The 22,591-nt window shown below is 50.2% G+C and overlaps 12 protein-coding genes across 12 annotated transcripts; 4 read left to right on the top strand and 8 right to left on the bottom strand.

The window, feature by feature from the left end:
- Positions 1–356: 356 nt before the first annotated feature.
- Positions 357–1,583, bottom strand: Asppvi_002856 (putative mitochondrial carrier protein; the record flags this gene model as incomplete). Its single annotated transcript, XM_043298835.1, has 3 exons — positions 357–1,186; positions 1,246–1,435; positions 1,554–1,583. 3 exons carry the CDS (start codon positions 1,581–1,583, stop codon positions 357–359), a joined length of 1,050 nt encoding a protein of 349 aa, XP_043154770.1.
- Positions 1,584–2,080: 497 nt separating this feature from the next.
- Positions 2,081–3,399, bottom strand: Asppvi_002857 (putative eukaryotic translation initiation factor 3 subunit EifCh; the record flags this gene model as incomplete). The annotated part of the gene is made up of 4 exons (XM_043298836.1): positions 2,081–2,660; positions 2,737–3,206; positions 3,294–3,333; positions 3,392–3,399. 4 exons carry the CDS (start codon positions 3,397–3,399, stop codon positions 2,081–2,083), a joined length of 1,098 nt encoding a protein of 365 aa, XP_043154771.1.
- A 453-nt stretch (positions 3,400–3,852) lies between these two features.
- Asppvi_002858 (arylformamidase) lies at positions 3,853–4,799 on the top strand (the record flags this gene model as incomplete). The annotated part of the gene is made up of 2 exons (XM_043298837.1): positions 3,853–3,947; positions 4,007–4,799. 2 exons carry the CDS (start codon positions 3,853–3,855, stop codon positions 4,797–4,799), a joined length of 888 nt encoding a protein of 295 aa, XP_043154772.1.
- Positions 4,800–5,259: 460 nt separating this feature from the next.
- Asppvi_002859 (casein kinase II subunit beta) lies at positions 5,260–6,217 on the bottom strand (the record flags this gene model as incomplete). Its single annotated transcript, XM_043298838.1, has 2 exons — positions 5,260–5,760; positions 5,834–6,217. 2 exons carry the CDS (start codon positions 6,215–6,217, stop codon positions 5,260–5,262), a joined length of 885 nt encoding a protein of 294 aa, XP_043154773.1.
- An 876-nt stretch (positions 6,218–7,093) lies between these two features.
- Asppvi_002860 (glycoside hydrolase family 6 protein) lies at positions 7,094–8,585 on the bottom strand (the record flags this gene model as incomplete). The annotated part of the gene is made up of 6 exons (XM_043298839.1): positions 7,094–7,138; positions 7,193–7,434; positions 7,490–7,747; positions 7,812–7,949; positions 8,007–8,260; positions 8,320–8,585. The coding sequence occupies 6 exons, from the start codon at positions 8,583–8,585 to the stop codon at positions 7,094–7,096; spliced, it is 1,203 nt and encodes a 400-aa protein (XP_043154774.1).
- A 1,508-nt stretch (positions 8,586–10,093) lies between these two features.
- Positions 10,094–11,517, bottom strand: Asppvi_002861 (uncharacterized protein; the record flags this gene model as incomplete). The annotated part of the gene is made up of 2 exons (XM_043298840.1): positions 10,094–11,411; positions 11,465–11,517. 2 exons carry the CDS (start codon positions 11,515–11,517, stop codon positions 10,094–10,096), a joined length of 1,371 nt encoding a protein of 456 aa, XP_043154775.1.
- A 577-nt stretch (positions 11,518–12,094) lies between these two features.
- On the bottom strand, positions 12,095–13,172 carry gcy1 (putative glycerol dehydrogenase Gcy1; the record flags this gene model as incomplete). The annotated part of the gene is made up of 4 exons (XM_043298841.1): positions 12,095–12,590; positions 12,646–12,894; positions 12,958–13,086; positions 13,150–13,172. The coding sequence occupies 4 exons, from the start codon at positions 13,170–13,172 to the stop codon at positions 12,095–12,097; spliced, it is 897 nt and encodes a 298-aa protein (XP_043154776.1).
- Positions 13,173–14,023: 851 nt separating this feature from the next.
- Asppvi_002863 (PSME3-interacting protein) lies at positions 14,024–14,851 on the top strand (the record flags this gene model as incomplete). The annotated part of the gene is made up of 2 exons (XM_043298842.1): positions 14,024–14,189; positions 14,283–14,851. 2 exons carry the CDS (start codon positions 14,024–14,026, stop codon positions 14,849–14,851), a joined length of 735 nt encoding a protein of 244 aa, XP_043154777.1.
- A 451-nt stretch (positions 14,852–15,302) lies between these two features.
- On the bottom strand, positions 15,303–17,141 carry Asppvi_002864 (uncharacterized protein; the record flags this gene model as incomplete). Its single annotated transcript, XM_043298843.1, has 7 exons — positions 15,303–15,966; positions 16,026–16,306; positions 16,335–16,578; positions 16,632–16,823; positions 16,880–16,955; positions 17,014–17,059; positions 17,115–17,141. 7 exons carry the CDS (start codon positions 17,139–17,141, stop codon positions 15,303–15,305), a joined length of 1,530 nt encoding a protein of 509 aa, XP_043154778.1.
- Positions 17,142–18,010: 869 nt separating this feature from the next.
- On the top strand, positions 18,011–19,899 carry Asppvi_002865 (alpha-N-arabinofuranosidase; the record flags this gene model as incomplete). The annotated part of the gene is made up of 6 exons (XM_043298844.1): positions 18,011–18,117; positions 18,187–18,381; positions 18,457–18,569; positions 18,692–18,780; positions 18,834–18,933; positions 18,995–19,899. The coding sequence occupies 6 exons, from the start codon at positions 18,011–18,013 to the stop codon at positions 19,897–19,899; spliced, it is 1,509 nt and encodes a 502-aa protein (XP_043154779.1).
- Positions 19,900–20,111: 212 nt separating this feature from the next.
- Asppvi_002866 (uncharacterized protein) lies at positions 20,112–20,483 on the bottom strand (the record flags this gene model as incomplete). The annotated part of the gene is made up of 3 exons (XM_043298845.1): positions 20,112–20,166; positions 20,238–20,320; positions 20,376–20,483. The coding sequence occupies 3 exons, from the start codon at positions 20,481–20,483 to the stop codon at positions 20,112–20,114; spliced, it is 246 nt and encodes an 81-aa protein (XP_043154780.1).
- A 1,157-nt stretch (positions 20,484–21,640) lies between these two features.
- On the top strand, positions 21,641–22,504 carry Asppvi_002867 (uncharacterized protein; the record flags this gene model as incomplete). The annotated part of the gene is made up of 1 exon (XM_043298846.1): positions 21,641–22,504. One exon carries the CDS (start codon positions 21,641–21,643, stop codon positions 22,502–22,504), a length of 864 nt encoding a protein of 287 aa, XP_043154781.1.
- Positions 22,505–22,591: the final 87 nt, after the last annotated feature.

The following is a 22,591-nucleotide window of genomic DNA, read 5'->3' on the forward strand; positions in this document are numbered from 1 at the left end:
CGATTTCAGCTTAATGATTGAAATGACGGAATGAATATGGACGATAAAATGATCATTGACGACGATATACCTCGAAAGGCATGATTCAATCTTACTGTTGTGGAATTCAGTATATCACCGACTTGAAATAGTTGGTGTGTATGATTAGCAATGCAATTCATTCTTTACTCTGCCCCCTCTTTGCCAGTATGTTAAATGAATCCATGCCATGGCGCAGGACAGGTTCTCTACTCTATGAACCAGCTTAGGATGCTCTAGTGATAATCTAGTGCTACAGAGATGCAAGACAGTTAACCAAATCGGCTGAAACGAAACCCATGATGCCCAGAATCGCGGTTTCAGTGCCACATACTGACCTAGATGGCAGCCTCCTCTTTCGATCCATCTACTTCAACCCGTGTGTTCAACCCATCTTTCTCCCGCCGTCTGTTCTCTAGATAGAACCTTCCCGCCTCATACATGCTCAGATACATACTGAGCGAGACAGCCGTCCACCCAGCGCGGATTGCACCGCCCTTGAAGAGACCTCTGATCCCTTCATTGCGATAGATCTCCTTCCCCACTTTGAGCGTTCCCCGGCCAGCCGTCTTCTTCTTCGCGCTTCTATCCCCACCACCATTGTTATTCTCACTGGCCGAAAGCATCATTCTCGTCTTGATCACATCAATCGGTGTCGTCACGACCGACGCGATCATCCCGGACATAGAGGCCGACATCCCCGTCAGCGCCGCCCTCTCCACCAGCGGATCCCACTCCCGCGTCTGTATCCCACCATCCTCCTTCCGCCTCTTCCTCCACTCCACGAGATGCGACCTGAAAAACTCAAACATGGGGAAATTCAGCCCCGTAAAGGGCAGATTGCGCCCCACCAGCGCCGTGTAACCGCTCCACAGCTTCCAGGGCCGATGCTTGAACCGAGCGATAACCTGCGTCATGGCGCTCTTCGCGTCCTGCCCGCCCTTGCTGGCGTTCACGTTGGTGACCTGCGCGTTCTGCTTTAGGACTTCGGCGGGCGTCATCATGAGGCAGGCGACCATTTCCGCGGTCGAGGAGGAGATGGCGTGGATGATGGGTTGCGGGAGGGAGTGTGTGAAGGGGAGAGGGTTGTTGTCTGGATTGTGGTGGTGCGTTGACGCGTTCGTCAGGGTGTACTTGACTGCTTCGTAGGTGGTGAAGAAGGCTCCTGCTGTTTCATTTGTTGGGGTTCGTTCACGCCCAGATACACAGAGGAACGGGAGAACGTACAACCTGGTATTGTCGACAGCACCACGCTCCAAACTCCCTGGTATAAACCTCCATAGAGGGCTCTCCGGCGCACTGCTCCTGTCGCTGCATCCTTGTAGAGTCGCTTGTAATCGGGCGATTGGATTCGGGTTTTGAGGGTGTCGAAGGGGTACACGATCAAGTCGACGGTCACTGCAGCAAATGCTCCGGCCTGTGAATCCAGCTTAGCATCCGAATATGCAAGATAGGGGTCAAATTGAAACGAGTATCTTGCTCGAGTATACTAGTATGATGTAGAGGTATACAAGCCCAGTATGGAGGAGACTCACAATCCAGATGTCGAGATTACTGTTGTACATAGAGAATGGCGCGGCAAAAGGCTCTAGGTCTCTATTATGATTCTATGGAATGCAAGATAAGAAAAATGGCAATATCCAAGACCAGAAATGCATGGCTGAGTGAGCTCATTGTAGCTTGTCGCATTGTCTACTACCTTATCTAATCGGGTTATCGATTGCAACTGATGCATTATGAGGTCATGATTGCTCACGTGCGAAGCACTACCCTAACAAGGTTAGGGTATGGTACCGGTGCCTGTGCCTGGCGCATCCATGATCCAGTGCCTGTCGATCTCAAAGACAGCGTCTAGAAAAGTTCCAAAATAGTAGGCTATACATCAACTCAGAACGGATGTGGTCTCAGGTCATACCCGTAACTCTATTCGTCAAAGGGAATAAGCAAACAGGAGACATATTAACAGTGGAATATAAGAATTTTTCCTGCCTACGCCATAAGGTCATGCAAGTCCCAAAATCCCCATAGATCGAGATAAATCATCACGAGCCCGGCCACGCGCTTATTTGGCGGTCTCACCGGGCAACAGGTTGCCCTTCACAGCAAACATCTTTCCAGTCGTGGACGAAACAAAGCTGTCAATCTGGCGCGCGTACTGATCCACCTGCCGGCTGTTCAGCATGCTCTCCAGGCGGCTAGGCTCTTGGGGCAGCTTGAACAGGCGCTGCCACTCATCCTCGGGCAGAAGAGGCTGCTTGAGCGCTGCACGAGTGGCGTTCTCCTGCTTGCGCTTCTGCTGCCAAGCGCTGATTCTCTGCTGCTCGCGCGCGACCGAGCGCTGGTAGTACTGGAAGTTGTTGGTCTCAGTGTGGTGAGTCTCAATGCTGTCCAGGAGCAGGTCGCAGTTCTTCTCCAGGAAGGGGTCGATGCTAAGGGTGAGGTTGTCGTAGTTGGGGGCGAGAACATTCGACTTGACGAAAGGGCCGGATTCCAGGGCGGCCAGCGATGGGGGGAGATCCGTAGGAGCCGGAATGTTGGGAGTCTGAAGCTGGTGGATGAAGGAGGTGATCAGGTGAGAGTTGTGAATCTCCACGGGGAGTTCGACAAAGATATCCTGGTATCTCAGGCCGGACTTTTGCAACCTATCATTCAGTTAGCATCGCAATGTTCTCATCGTCTGAAAAGCGTCGTGCTGAAGACGGAAAATCGTAGACATACTCCTCTGAGGTAAATTTGTTCTCCTTGAAAGCCGCCATGAATTTGGGAGACAGGCGGAACGCTCTGAGGCTCAGGCTTCCCTGAGAGCTACGGCTGACGTCGTGCACGAGGGCTACTGTCCTCTCGTTCATTTCCTTCTGGTAAAAGAACTGGTTCTCGATCACGTTCATGTTGACAAAGTTGCCCATGTTGGCGCTCGTATACCAACCGACGTTGTTGGCGTCCACGTTAACCTCCCGAAGCATACGGATCATCTCCGCCTGGTAGACGGTATTGGCTTTGGCGCGAGGAGCGGCGGCAGCAGGGTTGGCAGCAGTATTGTCAAAGTGCGACTCGGCAGGCACCTCGACGACGGGGAATGGGAAGCTGTTTGTGATTTCCAGGGTTCCACCAACATCCATGCCAACGATCGATCCGGTCGCTGTCGTCGGGAAAGTTTGAGAGCAGTGCTTCATGATCTTCATGACCACCTGTAGACGCGTCGCATGAGTATAGATTCTTCATTGACCACCTTGGATAAAGTGGGGTGGGATTTTTCCTGGGGAAGATGATCATACCAAGGCCTCGACCTTGACGGCCGTGAGGGGGGTTTCGTTCCTATTTTAATCGATTAGTCAAACGCTCTTGATATTATTTCCGCGATATCATCACTTACTCCGCCATGTTGGATATAGCAGGCCGGGGAATGCTTTTGACAGCGACGATGGTTGATAGACGGCGTTGGTTTGTGTGGATGAATTGAACAATTTCCCACCGCCTAAGGCCAGAACAGGTTTAGCGTGCCAAGACCGCTTGGGAATAGAGACAACAACATCACACTGCAATTCTTTCCTCTTTGTACTCGGGCGATCTCAGATTTTGGCTGGATTTATGACTGATTTCTTCATCGCATCACTAACGACAGAGCTCATCAGCATTTAGCGTGTACAATCATGAAGGTCTGATTTTAGAAGTATTGAGCGGCTGCACCATTGGAGACCATGGTCACTAGTAATCGGCAGTGGCTATGCCACCTCGGCCCCTCTTGATCGATAACTCATTTTCGGTCTACTTGACAATCGAGTTACTTGTACAGTGCATCGAGAACTAGCTATTGGTCTCAAATATAACGTCGTAATGCCTACAGAAACGCTTCAGTATGGAGATCACAAGCTCCAAACGGTGACAATCTCCACCGTATCAGACAACCTCAACGCAGGCTATTGGGTGATGTATACAACCCAGAACCCCCAGATTCCAAGGAAGTCTTGATTGACAATACATGAGCAAGACTGATCCACGGCGGAGCCTGGAGAGACCCGACTCAAACAGCCGACTCGTACCTCTCCCCGGCCGAGTCCATCCTCACCACATCCCCAACATATAACTCCACGACCCTTCCACACATCGCGGCCTTCGCATCGATCGAGTACCGATTGAGCGCCCATCCGGGTTACCCACAGAATCCAGACCACACCGATCCTACTGAATACCGCGTTGCCAAACATCCTGACCATATCCGCGACGTGCAAGCAGCTCTGGATCTTCTGCAGCGCAAGTATGGGTTCGGGACCAAGTATATCCTCGTCGGGCACAGCGCTGGTGCGACTTTGGCCTTTCAATCTGTGATGGGGGCTTTCCGGGACGGCGCTGCCGCTGTCGTTTCTCCGCCAACCGCGATACTGGGGATGGCGGGTATTTATGATTTACGACTACTGCGTGATACCCATCGGCATATTTCTGCGTATCAAGAGTTTATTGAAGGGGCCTTCGGTTCCGACGAAGCCGTGTGGGATGCCGCCTCCCCAGCCTCTGTGAAAGGCTCTGAGGGAGTTGAGAAAGGATGGACATCTGGGCGATTGGCTGTGCTGGCGCACTCGCCCGAAGATGGGCTTGTGGATGCTGCCCAGCAGCAGGCGATGCAAGCTGCACTAAGTCGCTGGGAAGACAGCACACCGCAAGGGAGTGGTCAGAGACGAGTTGAAATACTCTCTCTCAGAGGCCACCATGACGACGCCTGGATGAAGGGAGACGAGCTGGCAAGGGCCATTGCTCATACGTTAGCGGAGCTACAGAAAAAGTAGCGCTGCCTCAATAGTGCTATATTATGTTTTAGTTTGAGGCTCTACTGACTTGTCCTACGCTACGATTCTACAAGATAGAAGAATTGGTCAAAGAAGCGTCTGCTGACTATCACGAGTCATTTCATGAATTACAAAAATCCTTGCTTCATCACGATTGACGTCCGGAGGGATGTCCTAGAACAAGGCAGGATGTGAAAGTAGTACACATTAGAAGGGAAAAGGAGGGCAAAGCCGTTTTCAAAACTCGCCAACGCCCACCCAGTGTTCACCATCATGATTGTCAATTACATGCAAATGAAAATGAAAACTCCGTAATACGCCTGGTATTCGGTTAAAGCCGGCTGGTGAGAAAGTGTCAGAAAGATGAAAAGGACCGTCCGCACTCGGCGCCAATTGCGACGGTCGAGAAGCGCAACGGGGGATGTGCAGAGCTCCTCTTGGAGAGACGCTGAAGGGCGATTCAGTTGCCCAGGTCCATACGACCCGAGGCAGCGTCACCCAAAAGCTTCTCTTCCTTGACTTCGGAGGCCTGGTCTTCAATCTCAGACTCTTCCTCATCGTCATCCTCCACCTCGCTGTCTTCGGCGTATTTCACCTCCACGCCGGCTTCCTTAAGACGGCTTCTCATCTGCTCACGATAGCGATCCTGCCAGCGGGCCAGAGCGGCACTGGCATGCACGCGGAAACCGTAGATGCGGGGCTCATAGCGGCGGGTGCTCTTGGGAGGAACCAGATTGGGGAACACCTGAAAGAAGATGCTATGGAAAGAAGAACCGAAGTAGGCGCCGTCGATAGAGGAGTGACGAGAAGACTTAGGATTGTAGATATCCTCGCACTTAGCGCAGTAGAGTCTGACAGTGCTCTGGTTGGCAATATCGTGCAAGCCCATCGGGAGGAGGTGCTGACCCTCGCACAAAACGCGGGGGCATTTGCCGAAGTCGCCATTTTTGTACTTTTCAGCCTAAGCGAAGAAAGAAGAGGTCAGCTGTTAATCCTATAGTCAGACGTGGTGCACTGGTGACAATAACACATACCATTTTCCCAAGACCACGAGTAGTGACGATGTATCTTGCGTGAACGAGGCCGTAGAGATGACGGGCGGACTTCTCGATTTGCTCGCGTAGATCATCATCCGCATCGAGATCAAAGACGTCGGTCACAAGGTCCAGCGCATACTGGTAGTAAGGAACTTCAGTGTTGAGGCCGGTAAGATTGAAGCGATCGGTCAAGTATTCCTCGTCGATCTCGCAGAAATACTCGTTTCCGCGGGAGGAGATGAACTGCGTGGTATACTGTGAGCAAGGCATCGCAGATGGGGGATTATTGCGTCCCCAGAAACAGAGATTGTAAAATCTTTCATTAGATTCATTGCCCCGAGCGTGAGCGAAAAGATCCTCACTAGTCGAAGACTCGGTCATCGTGAAAGGGAGTGGGCTAGGATGTAGTGGAGGGGTAGTGGGTGCGTGGTAGGATGATGCTAGTGCGCATGAGGTGAAATTGAGCTCCAGCAAGCTCTCTAGGAGAGGCCTCAATGTTTTCACCAGCCGCAATTGCATCGTGAGGGCAGCCACGACCCATCTCCTGAGACGAATATCCAAGCCGCATCGCCCCTCCAACAGTACTTAGGTTCAAAAGAAACAGACTTAAACTTACCCAATCTCTCCAGTAGCTAGTGTAATCACTATCAGTCTCACTGTTAAAGTCCTCCATCATAGTTACTGTTTAAGTCGACGACGAAATGAGGGGAAGCAAGCGGTGTTGGTTTGCTCTGCCTGTAACAGTTGCTGAGAGAGGGCTGGATTTGGCAGCCCCAAACCAACAGAGCTCTCAGAACCGTACAGCTATGGGATATTCTCCTCAGAGCATAGAAAAGCCAGTTCTCAAAAGGTGGACAGCGATCAAGGGGTTAGAGACAGAGAATATGAGATAATATCCGATAGTAGTCGCTGTGTGTGTCTCATTCTCCATTCTGTTCGACTGTTATCAGTGGATCACACTCTTCTGGTTAGCGCGGGGTTGGCGGTGAACATTTTGCCTAACAGTCGTCACCGCCTTCATCATTTCTCTTTCTAAGGGTGATGGGTGTGGTCTCTGATTCTACTCCGTTGTGTTCTTTGCATTACTCCTTGGAGAACCTGAGGAGAGAAGTTGCATATCTTTATCCACGCAGTACCCTGAGATCATGGTCATCGAACTGGAAGTACTATATACAAAAAGCTTCCGCTGAGAAGAACACGTAAAAAGAGAGTATCCAATGATTCCAATCACACTATCCAGCGATTCTTTGGCCTCGTCTAGAACGAGGGGTTGGCGCTCCTGAGAAGCTGTTCGAAATAGGCCTTTTCTACTCGTTAGTACAGCACGAATTTGGATGGAGTTGCCTTGGGACGTACCTGGAACCAGGTGCCGGCTTCAGGAGCTGGTTTGAGAGCGTCCTCGAGTCCACAGTGTGCATCGTAGCGTTTAGCAGAGGTGTCCGAAGTGCCATCACTCTCACCACCGGGCTTAACCCAGACGAAAGCATCCACCAACTTGTCTCCTGTGTCAGTGGTAGGCCGGGCTCCGAAGCCAGTGCCAATCACATTGCACCAGTCACCCCATGCAAGCTGTCCAGTGGGCTGCTTTCCGTTGCGGCCTATGAAGGAATCTCGTTAGGCGATGTGCAAGGTGTGTAGAATCGTAGGACTTACCGGTATCGACGATGAAATGAGCATCGAATCCAGCGCTGGCCAGCTGTGGGGCGAAGTTGTTGATATAGCTCTTCTCGTCGCAGACAGCATTTCCTTGGGTGTAAGAGGGGCACGTCGTGGCGATGAAGGCATTGTAATTAGCCACGTTGGTCACGAGACCACGCACAGAAGCAGGTGAACTTGCGTTCTTGTACACGGATGCATACAGTTCGGCTGCTGGGGCAATGTTCGCAGGCCAGCCCAGCCATCCAGCATGTCCTGTGCAACATACTCAGCAAGACGTCCTGCGCAACGATCACAGAGGCCGCAGCAGCCAACTTACCAGCGTCGAGATACATCGCAACATTAGGAGCAGTGAGTTTCGTCAGAGCATAGTTGGTACACTCAAGATACGCATCATGAGCGTTCGCGCACTTGGGCACTGCCATGTTGGTCACAAGATTGGCCAAGCTGTCAGGCTCTGCTTAAAGTCAGAATCGAGCACGAAGGGTATTCATCGGTAATGGAGCGGACTCACCAATGACGAGGATAATCTGGGTATCAGGATAGTTGTCGATGTGCTCGCGGATGGAATCGATGTAGACCTTGTACTTCTCAATGCCACCACCTGCAATAACTAATTCTCCATTGCTGGCCAAGGCAGCGCAGTCACGGTCCGGAAGGTTGTAGACAACGAAAATCCCAGCAATTGGAGGGCTTGCTCCTGCATCGTTCTGGGCTTTGATGTCCTTGAGGTATTCACCCATTTTCGAGACTTTGGCGGCGGTGTCCCTGAACGATCTATTAGGGACGGACTCCAAGAAGTATACAATGCAACGGTATAAGCTTACATCCAAACGAAAGAGGGTACTTTCGCAACGGCACTTGCCTTGGCGACAAGAGAGCCTGTCAACGAGGGAATGGCAAGATTCTCAACCTCTGACGCATAGTAAGGATTCGCATAGAGCTGATGTCCTTCAAAAGGATTACCATGTGCTGCTGCCGTGGTCGCAGGGGGAGCCGTAGTCGGAGCCGGCGAGGTAGGACTGCCAGTTGCTTGAGGCAAAGCTCTCACTGCAGAGAACAGGAAGGGTGAAAGAGCAAAGAGAAACCGCATATTGACGGCTTGAATTCCGGAAGAAACTTTGAATCTTCAGCTGAGACGCCCGTGTGTTGCGTGGAAGTGAAATGCAAKGTCAGCTGTACAATGCCTGACTCTCACGTTGAGGGTCTTCGAGACTCTTTTGTACTTCTCCTGTCTTCCTCTTCATAGTTCATATCTCATGCATCCGGTACCCCGGCTGCCCGAAGAGACAAAGGAGTTAGTTGAGATATTCTGCTAGAACTAAACACGTAGGGAGCCGGACTAAGTGGTTGAGGATTGAAGAAAGACATTAGAAGGACTCCTCTCGACTACTCTTGGCATATTCTGGCCAATATTGTGAAAGGATGCTGGCCCTGTAAGGGCACGATACGGACCCTCCGTCACTGAAAGGGCTCATCATTTGATGATCGTTGTATCTTCTGCACATAGGGTGTTACTGCATGCTTCTTGACTTTCTTCCGCCACCTGCCATGCCCTCAATGTGCTGAAGAGCCTGATGATATTAGCCGGACTGGAAACGCGACTATCCTGCCGCTTGCTGATATGCCCAGCGGCCTGGGGAGCACGTCCCCTCCTGTGTCCAGACACATTCGCAGGTCTTGGCAGCGCCATTCAAGCAACCGAATACCAATTGGGGATCGTTCACGGAAAATTTACCGGTTCAAATCAGAGGATCGTCGGGGAATTTGATGAAGGAGCATGGTGTGAGGAATCGAAAAGGCAGGAAATCGCGGGGGTGGAAGGTTGTCGAAACAGGGTCTGTCTCATCTATGGTGATAATTTGCTCCTTCTGGAAGCGAATAGTTCAACCTTCCGTCTCGCTATGAGAAAGGAAAGGAGGTATATTTCGACTTTGTACACGGAGCACTGAATTGCCGATCCTTTTGGATAATACCCTTCACTTCCCACACGGGTTGGAGACCATGATCCATGCCCATGAGAGATAGATGAAGCTATCATACTGCGCTGCCAAGATGCGGAGTTTGAGTCCAATCCAGATCCGTCCAGAACATGATCTTCTGATCAGTTTGCGGCCCCAATCCCCGTGGTGAAGCGGGCATCTTTGAATATATCAGCATTGTTTCTTCGTTGAGAGCGAGGTCCGCGTACTTGGCGTACTCGTTGATTCCGCAATTGTCAGATCAAAACATGGAATGTCAATATAGCGGAATCCTTCTGTAAACTCTGGTATAATCAGGAGCATCTGTTGTCTTAGCACTTAGGTTGGCTGGCGTAATTAGGCTTTCAGAATAGGCAGATGGCGTTGCGCCACCAAGATTAATAAATAATATGCCTCCCTCCATATACAATTGCAGTGACTCCTGCAGCCAGCAAGCAATACCTTTAGATATGGTCGCAGAATTAGCTGTTCGACTCGATGTATATTCCGCAAACTACAAAGTACTCGCAGGATATTGATTTCTTAATTAAATTCAGATATGTTATTTGTGAGCTAAAAAAGAAATGACTGTCAAAGTCTGTGTAGATGATAAAATAACAAGAAAAGAAAAGAAAATCACTTAACGAAAGTGCTCGGCACGATCACATTCAGCCAGGAACCTGTGAATGCCTTCGACTCCTTCGTACTCTGATGCGCTCTCATGGAAACCGGCGCTGGAAACCTCAGGAAAGAAGGCACGATCGCCAAGTTCGCTCACGTTGATGCTGGAATATCCTGAAGAGGATGATACCCAAGGATTCTTGTCGGCAAAGATTGGAGAGTCTTCGAAACTAAGCGCATTGCTCGACTTTCGAGGATTCCGGGGCGAGTAACATGTCCCATCCTCGGAGGTCATCATTGCCTGCCAATCGACCTCATCAGGAGATTGTCCCTCAGACGGCTCTTGTCGGAAAAATAACTCAGCCACATCCGAAGAAGCCGATACGCTAGGAGCAAATGGGAAGAGGAGAGCGAGATCAGCTCCTGTTCGGAGGTTGAAATCCTCATCCTGGCTAATCCGTCCTCGCTGAACGCCGACTTCATCGCACAGTCGCTCAACCGTCTCAGCATCGCACCCCGGAAATCGCACTCGGATGGTGGATCTGTCATGTAAAGAGATAGGTAGATCTCCCAGTGAGGATAAGCGCTTGAGGTCATTAAGTACGGCAGCCAAATCTTTCAGAGCACGTGCGAAGTCGGCAGAAAGGAAGGACAATGTGTCCGAATTCAACGTTTCCACGTAGTGAACACCGGCAGAGGCAGCCTTTTTCTGAAGTCCAAAGGCTGTAATGGTTGGAGAAATCTGGAAGTCGATGAATGAACCGGACGCCATGCGAGGGACCGCCGCCATTTTACGCCCAGCCTGATCTTGGAGCGCGCTCACAGCTTTGTACCTCTTCTGCCCCGTAATAGGGTCGATGCCGTCAAATCTGGCTTTCTGCCCCGAGAGGAAGAAGGCTCGCACACCCATTGACACATTGTTGATCACTTGCGCAGGAGAGGCCGGACCATGCGAAAAATAGCGGGCACCACCAATACGACCGGCACCAATGGTATAGCCTCCAGCCGTGCGGCAAAGAGTGCCGCCGGTCAAGTTGGGGCGGAGAGTCGACGCAAACGGGGCACGACTAGTAAAGCGACCGATATTGGCTGCAACACGGGATTGACGATACGCTGCGTGGTCTCCCTGCAAGCCATTCTTAAGAGAGGAAATGAAGGAATTTGCTGCACGAGTAGAGAAATAGCGATTGCTGCGGGATTGACGGATAGCGGCAGCTCGGCTGATGGGCTGGCGGGTAGGAATCCGTGCATAAGCAGGTTGAAGCCGAAGCGAGACTTGCTGAGCTGGCTCTGGAAACTTGGCCTTGAGCGTCTTCAGGGCCTTCTCATAGGCAAACCTGGGGAAAGTCAGATAATTGAAGTATACCACTATCAAGCAATGAGAACTCACCTTGCTGCTCTCCAGAACTTCGGGAGCAACAGGTGCCCACTGGAAGGCGGCATCCTGACGATGATATAAAGGTGCTTCTAAAGAAGAATGGAGGATGAAAATACCATTTCTCTTGATGAATTGATGATGGGAGAATGGATGATGAGCGACGGTGCCTGGTAACCGATGACTCCGCGCGCGGTGGCGGTGCACCTGATCTGCTGACGCCACGTGCTTATTGTTAGAGGGTTCTTGCCACTGACATCTATGAGAATTATTTTCGAGTTAGATATTTCACGTCATTTACGTCTCTACTATTTGAGGCAACATAACGGTGTCTGGTAATACAAGTGCTGGAAATTCCCTTGGGACGCGATTAGCACAATATAACTGGATTATGACCTCATCTCTGGGCTCGAAGTCGATCTGTTCCATTTAGTGATAAGGATTATCCAGCTGCCAATGCTTGGAAGATTCAGTTCAAACTAAAACTAAAAGAGATCTGCTGATAGACTTGGCTGGTCATCTCTCTAATTCACTTTAATATTTGAGCGGATACACAAAGTAATTCGATCTATCAATTGGATATCTAGATATGTCAGGCATGCAGCGACATTTCACACGATATGCGCATCATCAGTTAAGAAACATTTACTCGTCATCACCAAAGAAAACCTTGACGGGCAGCCAGCTGTCACCACAGACCTTGAAGCGGTCCTTGAGGTTATCCAATTGATTTACCTCGTCGGCTGTGAGATCCCAACCATCAAGCTCAAAGTTGGTTTCAATGCGCTCCTTGTTGACAGACTTTGGGATTACACTCCATCCCTTCTGTAGACCCCACTGAAGCAGAACCTGCTGAGGGGTCTTACCCTTCTTTTCCGCGATTTGCAAGAGAGTCTGATCCTTGTACAAAGGAGAGTTTGTTGAGCCAAGGCAAGAGTAGCCGGTGGAATGAATACCCTTCGAAGTGTTGTAGGCCACGAGTTTAGGCGAGGGGTTGTTCGGGTGCAGTTCAATCTGGTTGACTGCGGGGACAATCTTGGTGCTTGGATCATTGAGAAGCTTCTCAAGGTTTCTGATACCAAAATTAGAGACACCAATGTTGCGGACCTTGCCAGTGGCAGGCAGTTTCTGCATCTCTTGCCTATGGTACTTGTTATTACAACACTATCCCTTATTGAAAAAGTGCGGAATCTTACCATGTCTTGATGAAGTCCCAGTCGGGAAGATGCTTTGACTTATCGTTAGGATCGGTCGAGCATGGCCAGTGCACAAGGTACAAATCGACGTAATCGACACCAAGGCTCTTGAGAGACGAGTCAATTCCCTCCTGGACACGGTGGTGCCATGTGTTATCAAGCTTGGTGGTGATCCAGATCTCTTCGCGAGGAATACCAGAGTCCCTGATGCCTTGGCCTACTTCAGCTTCGTTACCGTAGGCGAGGGCACTACGATTGGTCAGTCCGCGCAGAACTTCTATGACATGATGAACAGAAGTGTGTTCAACTCACGTGTCAATATGGCGATAGCCTTTCAACAGAGCAATTTTGACGGCCTCTCTGACTTCGTTGGGCTTAGATTGCCAGGTACCGAGACCGATTGCGGGGATCTTGTCACCCGTGTTCAGGGTGTAGGTCTTCCTACAGATTGGAAATTGTTAGCGAAGCAATTCTCTTGCACATCACCATCTCACGATCACGTACTTCGTATGCTCGAGAGTCGACATTTTTCACGAATGAACTAAGACTATACTAGCTGATGTTCTGGATTGGAATGCAGCTGCAGCAAGGGAACGATGGTCTCGGGAGAGAACATGGAAGACAAGGGGTGCAAGAGGGATTTATAAGCTGCCTTGAGCTCCGAGCCGCGAGGAACCGCATAGTTAGGCAGGTCCAAGCAGTAGGCTATGACGCTATACGAGCTACGATGGGCGGAGTTGCCCCTCTCAAAGAGTGGGGGAGCACCCGTAGATATGTCTGGCCAGCATAGGGAGCAATTATCCGAGCGGTATGCCTCTTTATCCAGGCATTCTTCGCTTGAGCAAATAGCAGAACCCATATCGAAAAACAAGGTTTGAAGATCCCTTGTAAAGCATGGCATCTATCGATTCAAACGTTAGTAAGCTAGAAAAAGAGGCCCGGAATGTCAGATAAGCATTTCAGGCTGTAGACCACCTGCACTATTTGGAGTAGTTCCAGCTTATCTGGATCCCTGGATGGACTCGCAATGTTGCATTGGCAAAAGTCTGGTGTGGGCCTGCATCCACCTGCATTATGCCTAAAGTGGACTTGATTAGGAATGTACCTAGAACAAGGCGGTGACGGCGACAATAGCCATTCACCGCCTCCATTTCTGCCAGTCTATAAGAACATTACCCAACGCAAGCTCAAGATTCTCCCTGCACCATCACGCCGAATGACGCAAATCTGCTAAACTCGAATATTTCTAAATCAAGTATCGTTACTGATTGCCGACGACAAGTGATTACTACGTATTTGATGTGATATCTGCATCATACTCCTGGAGCAGCCTGCATCTACAGACACAAAGCCCCCCATCTCAAGGGGAAGAATCGAGATGTCGTCTGGTTTCGTGGCTGCTGGAACCGACCAGGAGCCAGTAGAGCGTGATGATGAATGGCGTCGTGCACAGCAGGAATTGGAGGAGGAGCGGAGACGCAAGGCGGAGCTAGGCAGGCAGGAGGGCGGGAAAAGTCTATATGAGGTCTTGCAGCAGAACAAGAGTAAGTTACCACATCGTGCAAAGCAGCTTGCGGTGCTCTTTTGGATAGATCCCATTTGGACTGACATGTTAGGGTGATTGTTCTGCTGCGTAGTGGCCAAGCAGGAAGCTTTTGAAGAGAAGATAAAACTGAAGAACCAGTTCCGGTCTCTCGACGAGGACGAAGTGGAGTTCCTCGACTCCATCATGGAGTCGACTCGTGCTCAAGAAGCGGCCGTGAAGAAAGAGACCGCGGAGCAGCTTGAACTATTCCGTCGACAGCGAGAAGAGGCAGAGAAAGCTCTGCTGGAAAATTCATCAGCAGATGTTTTGCCGTCCAACGAAGGAGAGGACTGGAAGATTCCTGCACGGAAGAGACGACGGGATAAAAACAAAGAATTCCTGATACCAGGCAAGAAACGGAAATCCGCGAGCGAAGGCGCTGCGGAACAGCCTTCACCCAGCGAAAGTAAAATGGAGGCTCCCAAAATGAAATCTCCTTCGAAAGACAGCAAAACACCAGCCGCTGTTGAAGTACCACCGGCTGCAGAGGATGCCAAGTCGACGGAGCCCTTGAGGACCTCCTCTACGTCAGATCCGCAGGAAGCTAATGCCAGTCTGCCAGCAGCAAAGTCATCTACATTGTCCCTCGGGTTAGCCGGGTATAGTTCTGACTCCGAATGAATATGCAACGCAAACTTGTTCACACAGTAACTACATTTGGTTCATTAGAATAGTTCCTCTGTTCATGTCACGAACACTGGGGTGTGGAATTATCCAATAGACACCCCGTTAAGTTCCACCTTCGAGAAAGCAAGCTATTACACTTCTCTTGGATACAGATGGCAATGCCGCTGTACATTCTTCTAGTTGCAGTCAGGCACTCAAGAGAACAATAATAACCCGTACTTGCTGTTCATTATGACGACTGAGATATTGGTCAAAAACTAACCTTCTTGAATAGTCCATGTACATTTTCCCAATTCGTTGACAAAATGTCAACGAAGAACAAAATACTAGGCATTCTCACTACATCTCAGACATATACAGCTCGAGCAACGTGCCATGGGATTGTGAAAACAGCTTGGTCCTCACTCCCCGACTAGCTGCACTCTTCTCGTCATTATCAAAGAATTCACTCGTGATGCGTCGCAAAAACAGCCTGTTTCTCTTGCTGTTCCTCGAGCTTGCGCTCCAAGTCGTGTGGGGTATAATCCTCCTTGCGAGTACCAGGCACGATCCAGGGAGCGTTGGAGAACAGGTAGTTCATCTCCTCGAGAGGCAATTTCTTCGTCTCGGGAAGGAGCAGCCAGAAAAACAGTGCATTAGTGAAATTGCAGATAATGAAGAGGTAGTAGTAGCGGTAACGAATATTTGTCATGGCGATGGGCGTCACTTGACCGATCATGGTGTTGAACGCAAACGATGTCATTGTGGCGATGGAGACACCCTTCGAACGCGTCCGTGTGTCGAATACTTCGGCGGGGATAATCCACGAAAGGGGACCGCAGGTACACGAGAAGGAGAAGTTGTACAACCAGGTCATGATGATGAAGCCCCAGTGAGCACCGGTGTTGTTGGCTTCAGGAGGGAACCGCGCCAGCAGGATACACGCGATGATGAAGGTGACCATGTTGCCCAGGTTGCCACCGATGAGAGTCCGGCGGCGACCGAAACGATCAATAAACAGCATGCATAGGCACTCCGCGACCAAAGCGATKATTGAATTGATCGCCTGGTACTTGAGCGTGTCGTCGCCCGAAATGCCGATCTGTTTATAGATTGTCACAGAATAGTATCTGCAAGGTTTTCATCGTTAGAACCACACTGCTAGTCGTCACATATGGAGAATACTCACTGGATCGCCGAGACACCAGTCATTTGCACCGACGCCTGAAGGGCACAGCATAGGAAAAGGCGGCGGAAAGACGACCGATTAGTGAATAGCTCACTGTAGGACTTGGCCTCGTGCTCGTGCTCATACACAATGCTCTCCTGGATCTGATTGTACTCTGCACGCACCCACGCGTCATCCTCATTACCATGCGCATGTAGCTTTGCGAGGGTCTGCAGGCCCTTTTCGTTGAAGCCATGGTCAATGAGCCAACGAGGTGACTGTTCTTGTATTAGCGTCGCATTCTGTAAGAAAAGCATTCTTTCTTGTTACCTCAGGGAAGAACATAATCAGTAGACCCAGGACGACTGCAGGGGCTATCTGCAGACCAAGTGGAACTTGCCACTGAGCGTTGTTCGTCGGATCAAATCCGACGTAGGTACCATATGAGATCCACGCGGCACACAGCGCACCGACACCCAGCATGAACTGCTGCAAGCCTGTCACACGACCTCGAATCTTGGGGTGGCAGATTTCGGCTTGGTACAAGGGAACAATCATGGTGAGGAAACCAACTCTGCGTTCTCCGTTAGCAAGGTCGCCTGGTCTGCTTGAGGGCATTCAACCTACCCGAGCCCGGCGAAGAATCTTCCGGCGTACAAGTAGGAAATCGTCTGGGCACCAGTTTGAAGACCTCCTCCGAGGCAGAAGACGAGACAACCGATCGCGATGGTCAATCGTCGTCCCAAATAATCACCGCTGGGACCGGCAAACCCTGCCCCAAAGAAGGCTCCCGTCGTGAACATGGACACTACCAACCCACTACGCAGGCGTCAGACTTTATGAGCCCTCTAGCCAGCAAAAGCAGATACACTCACGTTTGCGTGTCATTTGCGGCAAACTTTGCCTCGAAAGAGTGGCACGAAATAACTTCGGCAATGACACCCAAATCATCTTGACACAGCACGTCAGCGCTGTGAGCACTCAAAGGTCCAGCGGATAGTATACATACAGCCAAAAAGGAACGAACCCAGGGAGGCGAAGACGCCCACCAGGAACTAGCCACGGACAGGTCAGCATAGAGTCAAGTACCTCAGGCATTGCTGCACATACCTGGTACCACGACGGACTCAAGCGCATGATCACTCCAATAAAGGATCTGGATTAGTAGTAACGATGATTATTCCTCTGGGGAAAACAAAAAAATGCGGAGAATGAAAAGGATCGTCCTGGGGTGCTCCGCAGGGCCTTTTTATGAATATCTACTCCGTACTGGGGTTCGGATCAAGGCAATTGAGTGGCAGCACCACGCGACGCAATACAGTCAACGCCATATCATTTACCGTGCAGCAACGACTCTCGCGAAGCTTAGAACACGAATATCCGGTGGAGTAATTGCCAAAAGGGCAAGTTTCCTTGATCGAGGAACCTCACGCGGCACCTTCAAATTGAGCAGACCGACTAAACGGTGAAACCAACAAATCCTGGCGCCAAGTCAATCGCTCTTAAACCCATGGCAAGGAAGAGTCAAAAGACAGACATAACTGGGCTATGCGGGGAGCTGGTTTCGCTGTCTGAAAGTGAAAGCAACAAATCAGAGCAGATCATAACGAGAAACCTCACCAGGAGAGCAGCAAGCTGATTGATGGAACAACTGCTGGCGTTCCCTCGGCACCGACACTAAGCAGCATTCCCCAGCCAACTGTTCCAGTTGCCATCAACCACAGCGCTCGCCATCTCCTCATCATCGTTTAGAGGCCTGGAATTCCCCCGCAGGGAATTTGCCCAATTCAATAGTAATAATGGAGCGATGGCTGACGATAAATCCAGCATACAAGCTGGAGTTTTAGAGCGCCTTATCGAGACGAATCCGTTGCGGTTGCTTCGGACAATAGTACTGATTGTTATTCCTTCTTCCCCAGTCTATCGTTCCTGTTGGGCTTTAAGATCTCTTAGTCGTTGAATACTTGACTCATTTCGCCGGGATTTGTTGACTGCCAAATCCAATCATGACTACCTTCACGAAGCTCAGTGAGCAGGAAACACCTAGTATCTCCGTTCATGCGTCGCGACGCATTTCCAAGATCAACCCTAATATATATGCCGGGTTCACAGAGTAAGGCCAATCCACGCTGGATGCTGAAGACATTGCGACTCCGACAGTTGTGCTAACCTATGGCCTCAGGCATATGGGCCGATGCATTTATGGAGGCATCTATGACCCAGGCAATCCTCTGTCCGACGAGAATGGCTTTCGTAAAGATGTACTGGAAGCCCTCAAGGAGCTGAACATTCCTGTTGTTCGTTACCCTGGTGGTAATTTTACGGCTACATATCACTGGATCGATGGTGTCGGTCCTAAAGATCAACGGCCTGCAAGGTAACTGCACCTCCAGCTAGAGCTTCAGGAATTACTCTTTGAGCGAATTGTTAACCCAGTTTCATGGCTCTACAGACCTGAGCTGGCTTGGCTGGGAACCGAGACCAACCAGTTTGGAACAGACGAGTTCATGAAGTGGTGCGAGCTTCTTGGAACTGAGCCTTACTTTTGCTTGAACTTTGGCACAGGTACGATACTGTCCAGCTGTGCTATAATGCGAATGCTGACGTTTGTCTCCAGGAACTCTTGATGAAGGTAAACCATGCCAGCTTCGTACTTCCTGTCGGCTTGTACTAATGTGGGTGTCTAGCTCTTGCGTGGGTTGAGTACTGTAACGGTACAAAGGACACTTATTACGCCAATCTTCGGAGGAAGAATGGCCGTGAAGAGCCTTACAACGTATGCCACCTGGGCTACTGGTCATCTGCCAGACACTAACATCAACTCTCTAGATCAAATACTGGGCTCTTGGTAACGAAGTGTGGGGACCATGGCAGGTCGCCCAGCTGACCAAGGAGGAGTACGCTCACAAGGCCTACCAGTGGGCAAAGGGTGAGAACCTAATCGCTTCGAATCCGCAAGAACCAACCAGTCATGCTAATATACTTTCTAGCGCTGAAGCTGCTCGACCCCACTCTGAAATTGATCCTCTGTGGCCAAGACGGCACTGCCTCATGGGATTACTACACACTGAAACATTGCCTGCTTCCCGCTCACTCGCCTCTCTCTACTAGCACCGTCCCTCTCATCGACATGCACAGTATCCATCTCTACACCTGCGGTTCAACTCATCTCCCCAACGTCACTGCTCCCCTCGCCGCTGAGCGCGCGATTGAGATTACCTCGTCCCTCATCGACCTTGCCATGATTGAGAACGGTGTTCCTCCTGACCAGCCGCGGCCCACAATCTGCTTTGACGAGTGGAACGTGTGGGACCCTCTGCGCGCTGAGGGCAGCAAGGGCGCCGAGGAAAGCTATACCCTCTCCGACGCTCTGGCCGTGGCCATCTGGCTCAACGTCTTTGTGCGTAAGAGCAAAGACGTCGGGATGGCCTGTATTGCACAGAGCGTCAATGTCATCTCCCCGTTGATGACGACCAAGGACGGTATCATAAAGCAGACTATCTGGTGGCCGTTGTACCTGTTCTCGAAGTATATGCGAGGCTGGACCATCAATGCGCATGTTTCCTGTGGTGCCTATGAGGGCGAAACGAGTCCCAAGTGGGTCCGCGCCGTCAAGGACACTCCCTGGCTGGATGTCAGTGCCACCTTGGGAGAGGACGGATATGTTAATGTTGCTGTCGTCAACATCAGCGACGAAAAGGACATGGAGAGCAAGTTCGAGGGGGCTACCGGTGATGTCACCGTATTCACGGTCACTGGAGCCAGTGTCTCGGCCTGCAACATGAAGGGAAAACAGGAAGTTGGCCTGACGGAAAGCACTTGGGACGGCAAGGGTGCCTACAACTTCCCCAAGCACTCGTTCACTCTACTTAGGTGGAAGGCGGAGCAAGTTTAGAGGTCTGAAGACGGCTCTAATCTTCTTCAACCCGCTGTTTCTTCGGGTTTCTTTCGGCCTAATGATGCTATACTAAAATATAGAAACGGCTCATGATAGACATCATATCACATTATTTCATCATTCTAGGACATGTCTCATCACAGGTGATTTGGGGGTGTAAGACTCTCGTGTATCCTAAACCATCAACCATCACATTCCCTCATCGTAACTCAACCAAAGTTGACATCCTTGACTTTATCCTCCTCGTCGAGGTGGATGTTGAGTCTGGCAAAATAACAAGTCATCAGCATTTATCCATATCAACATAGATATAGTAACTAAGCAGGCATGCATACCTTTCCGGTCTATGATCCATAGTCATCGCGTCACCGGGACGAAGAACTCGATGGTGCTCGGGTAAATCCTTCTTCGCAAAGGTCTGTTCACCATCAGCAACCAATATACGATCAGAGTAAAATAGTCCAAAATCGCACATTCACATCGCTGGTAGAGTCACTGATCTTTTTGCCGGCGAGCTTGTTGAGCCATTCGCCCGTATTAGAACCCATGTTCGAGTTGATTCCTGGGACGACAAGAGGCATGGTGAACTGCGTTTGTGTAAAAAATGTTCGTGTTATTGAGTTGCGAAAAGGGAAGGGCTGAGAAATTCCCATTCAAGTATGTGTCGATGATCTTCCTGCTGGTGTATTCTCAAATGCTGGGGATTTATATAGCTTGAAGGCAGCAATGATGATCGACCATGACGTCGTTTGTGGAGAAGCAGGCATCTAGATCTATATATCCCTTTTGGGATTAGTGTTATCTGCCTCCATGATGATGATTTCACAGTCACGGGCTTTGTCTTCTGTGCTTTGTATCCCTTTCAGCACCATATAGTGTTTTAAGTCTCTGTACCTCTCGTAGATGATCTATAAATGATTGTGAAGTGGTTTGTGTGTCTCTATAAATCATGATCTATGGTATCAGCCAGGTGAGTAGTTTCACTAAGTGTCAGAATACTTCCATCTTCTTAACATATTTTCGGAGTGCAACGAGGTCTCCGAAATGTTCAAGTCTTGGTCACAAAGGAACTCAATTCTCCTGTCTCATCCTGCGCCTTACTAAAGTTTTAGAAATTAGGCATGATTTGGTGCTGATATCAAGCGGTGCGTTTGTGTGCTGAAAATATACAAAATGCGCGGAAGGAAGCTGCGTCGACCACTGCCATCGTGCCTGCTTTTACCGGCATAGTACCAAGCCTCAGCTGGTCAGAAAGTAATATGCGAATGATATCCAGATATTCATCCGCGGTGGTTTCTCCACTCATTGTACCTATGTCTTGAGCGTGAGGTCTTTAAGGTGATCCTAGGGAGACCTCTTGGAAACCAGGATGCAAGGAAGCCTACTCCTCATGCTCGCATTACTTTGTAGTGCCATGTACACTCTGCTATTAAGCTCTCCCTTTGTGTGCTCTCCGGAACCTTCCATTGCGTCTTCAGCATTACTGCCGTCACTATCCAAAGTGGTATCCGCATCAATACCATCATCAACCGCACCGAAAGGGATTCGTTCATGGCCAAAGGATAGATGGGATAGCATCTACAATTTCTTCAAAGATAAACTGCATATTCAGCAACTGAGCGTCGGGGGGGATGACCGATTCACACTAAACAATGAGGTCGATACATCCGACGATTCCACGCGCCTATATTTCACCATTGGCTTGGGGCGCTCGACAAAACATCAATCGTCGATAGGGATGGAGGAGACACGCGCAGAATCTACAAAATCGCACAGGTTGGCTTCGAAGAAGACCCAATGCACATGTACGCCGACAGCAGTATACAAGAGAACCGTGAGCTCGACCGCGGATTCCGTAACTCCAACACCATCGCATAAGTCCTTCCTCCCGCATTGGAGCTACAAGAAGAGCTCCATTGCTGCCGCGGTAGTATTCATAGTTATTACCACTGTGGCGTTTATAGCCCTGACCGTCCTCCTCATCAGAAGGCTCCGACAATCCTGGAAGCGATACAAGAAAAGGAAACGCGATTACGCGAACTCTAAATACGCTGCAATATCTCCTCTCGATGACAACATTGCTTCCTACTCATTTGGAAGCACGCCGAAAATCAGACGCAGCCGCGAATTGTCGATATCTGACAAGAGCCGTCCAACTACTATGCCATACGTCGCGGAAGAGGCAATGAGGCTGGAAGCCGTGAGTAGAGCACTTTGCGCAAACGCAGATGCCATGCCAGTTTCGCCTCTTGGCTCATTTGCTGCTCCAAAGCAGTCAGAAGTCAGGCACCCACAAGCGTCTGTGCTTGAACGCCCAGGGAAATCCGAGTTGCCCACGGAGCCATGGCGGGCCGGCTTTGTTCCAAAGCAAGTGGTCGTTGTGTCTCCATTGAATCGAACGGTGTCAGGAAAAGCAGCAGAGATTGGGTGGCAATCATCGTTGAGAACTATCGATGAATTAAGCCTGCCTGAGCCGCAAGCAGGCCCTCAAAGGCCACACCGAAAAGCTCGGCGCGAGGTCCACAACCAGACTCCGTCTACAGATCAACTTTTCCGTCTTCCAGCGATCGAGAGAAGCACGTCACCTCTTTTCGAATTCTGAATGTACGTGTCACTTAGGTTCAAGCGTTATCATCCTCGTGGATCGCGACCTCAAAGGCGCCATAGCTTCGAGTAGAGTGCCGTTCCC

The sequence above is a fragment of the Aspergillus pseudoviridinutans genome (genome assembly GCF_018340605.1).
Source record: "Aspergillus pseudoviridinutans IFM 55266 DNA, scaffold_2, whole genome shotgun sequence".
Taxonomy (NCBI): domain Eukaryota; kingdom Fungi; phylum Ascomycota; class Eurotiomycetes; order Eurotiales; family Aspergillaceae; genus Aspergillus; species Aspergillus pseudoviridinutans.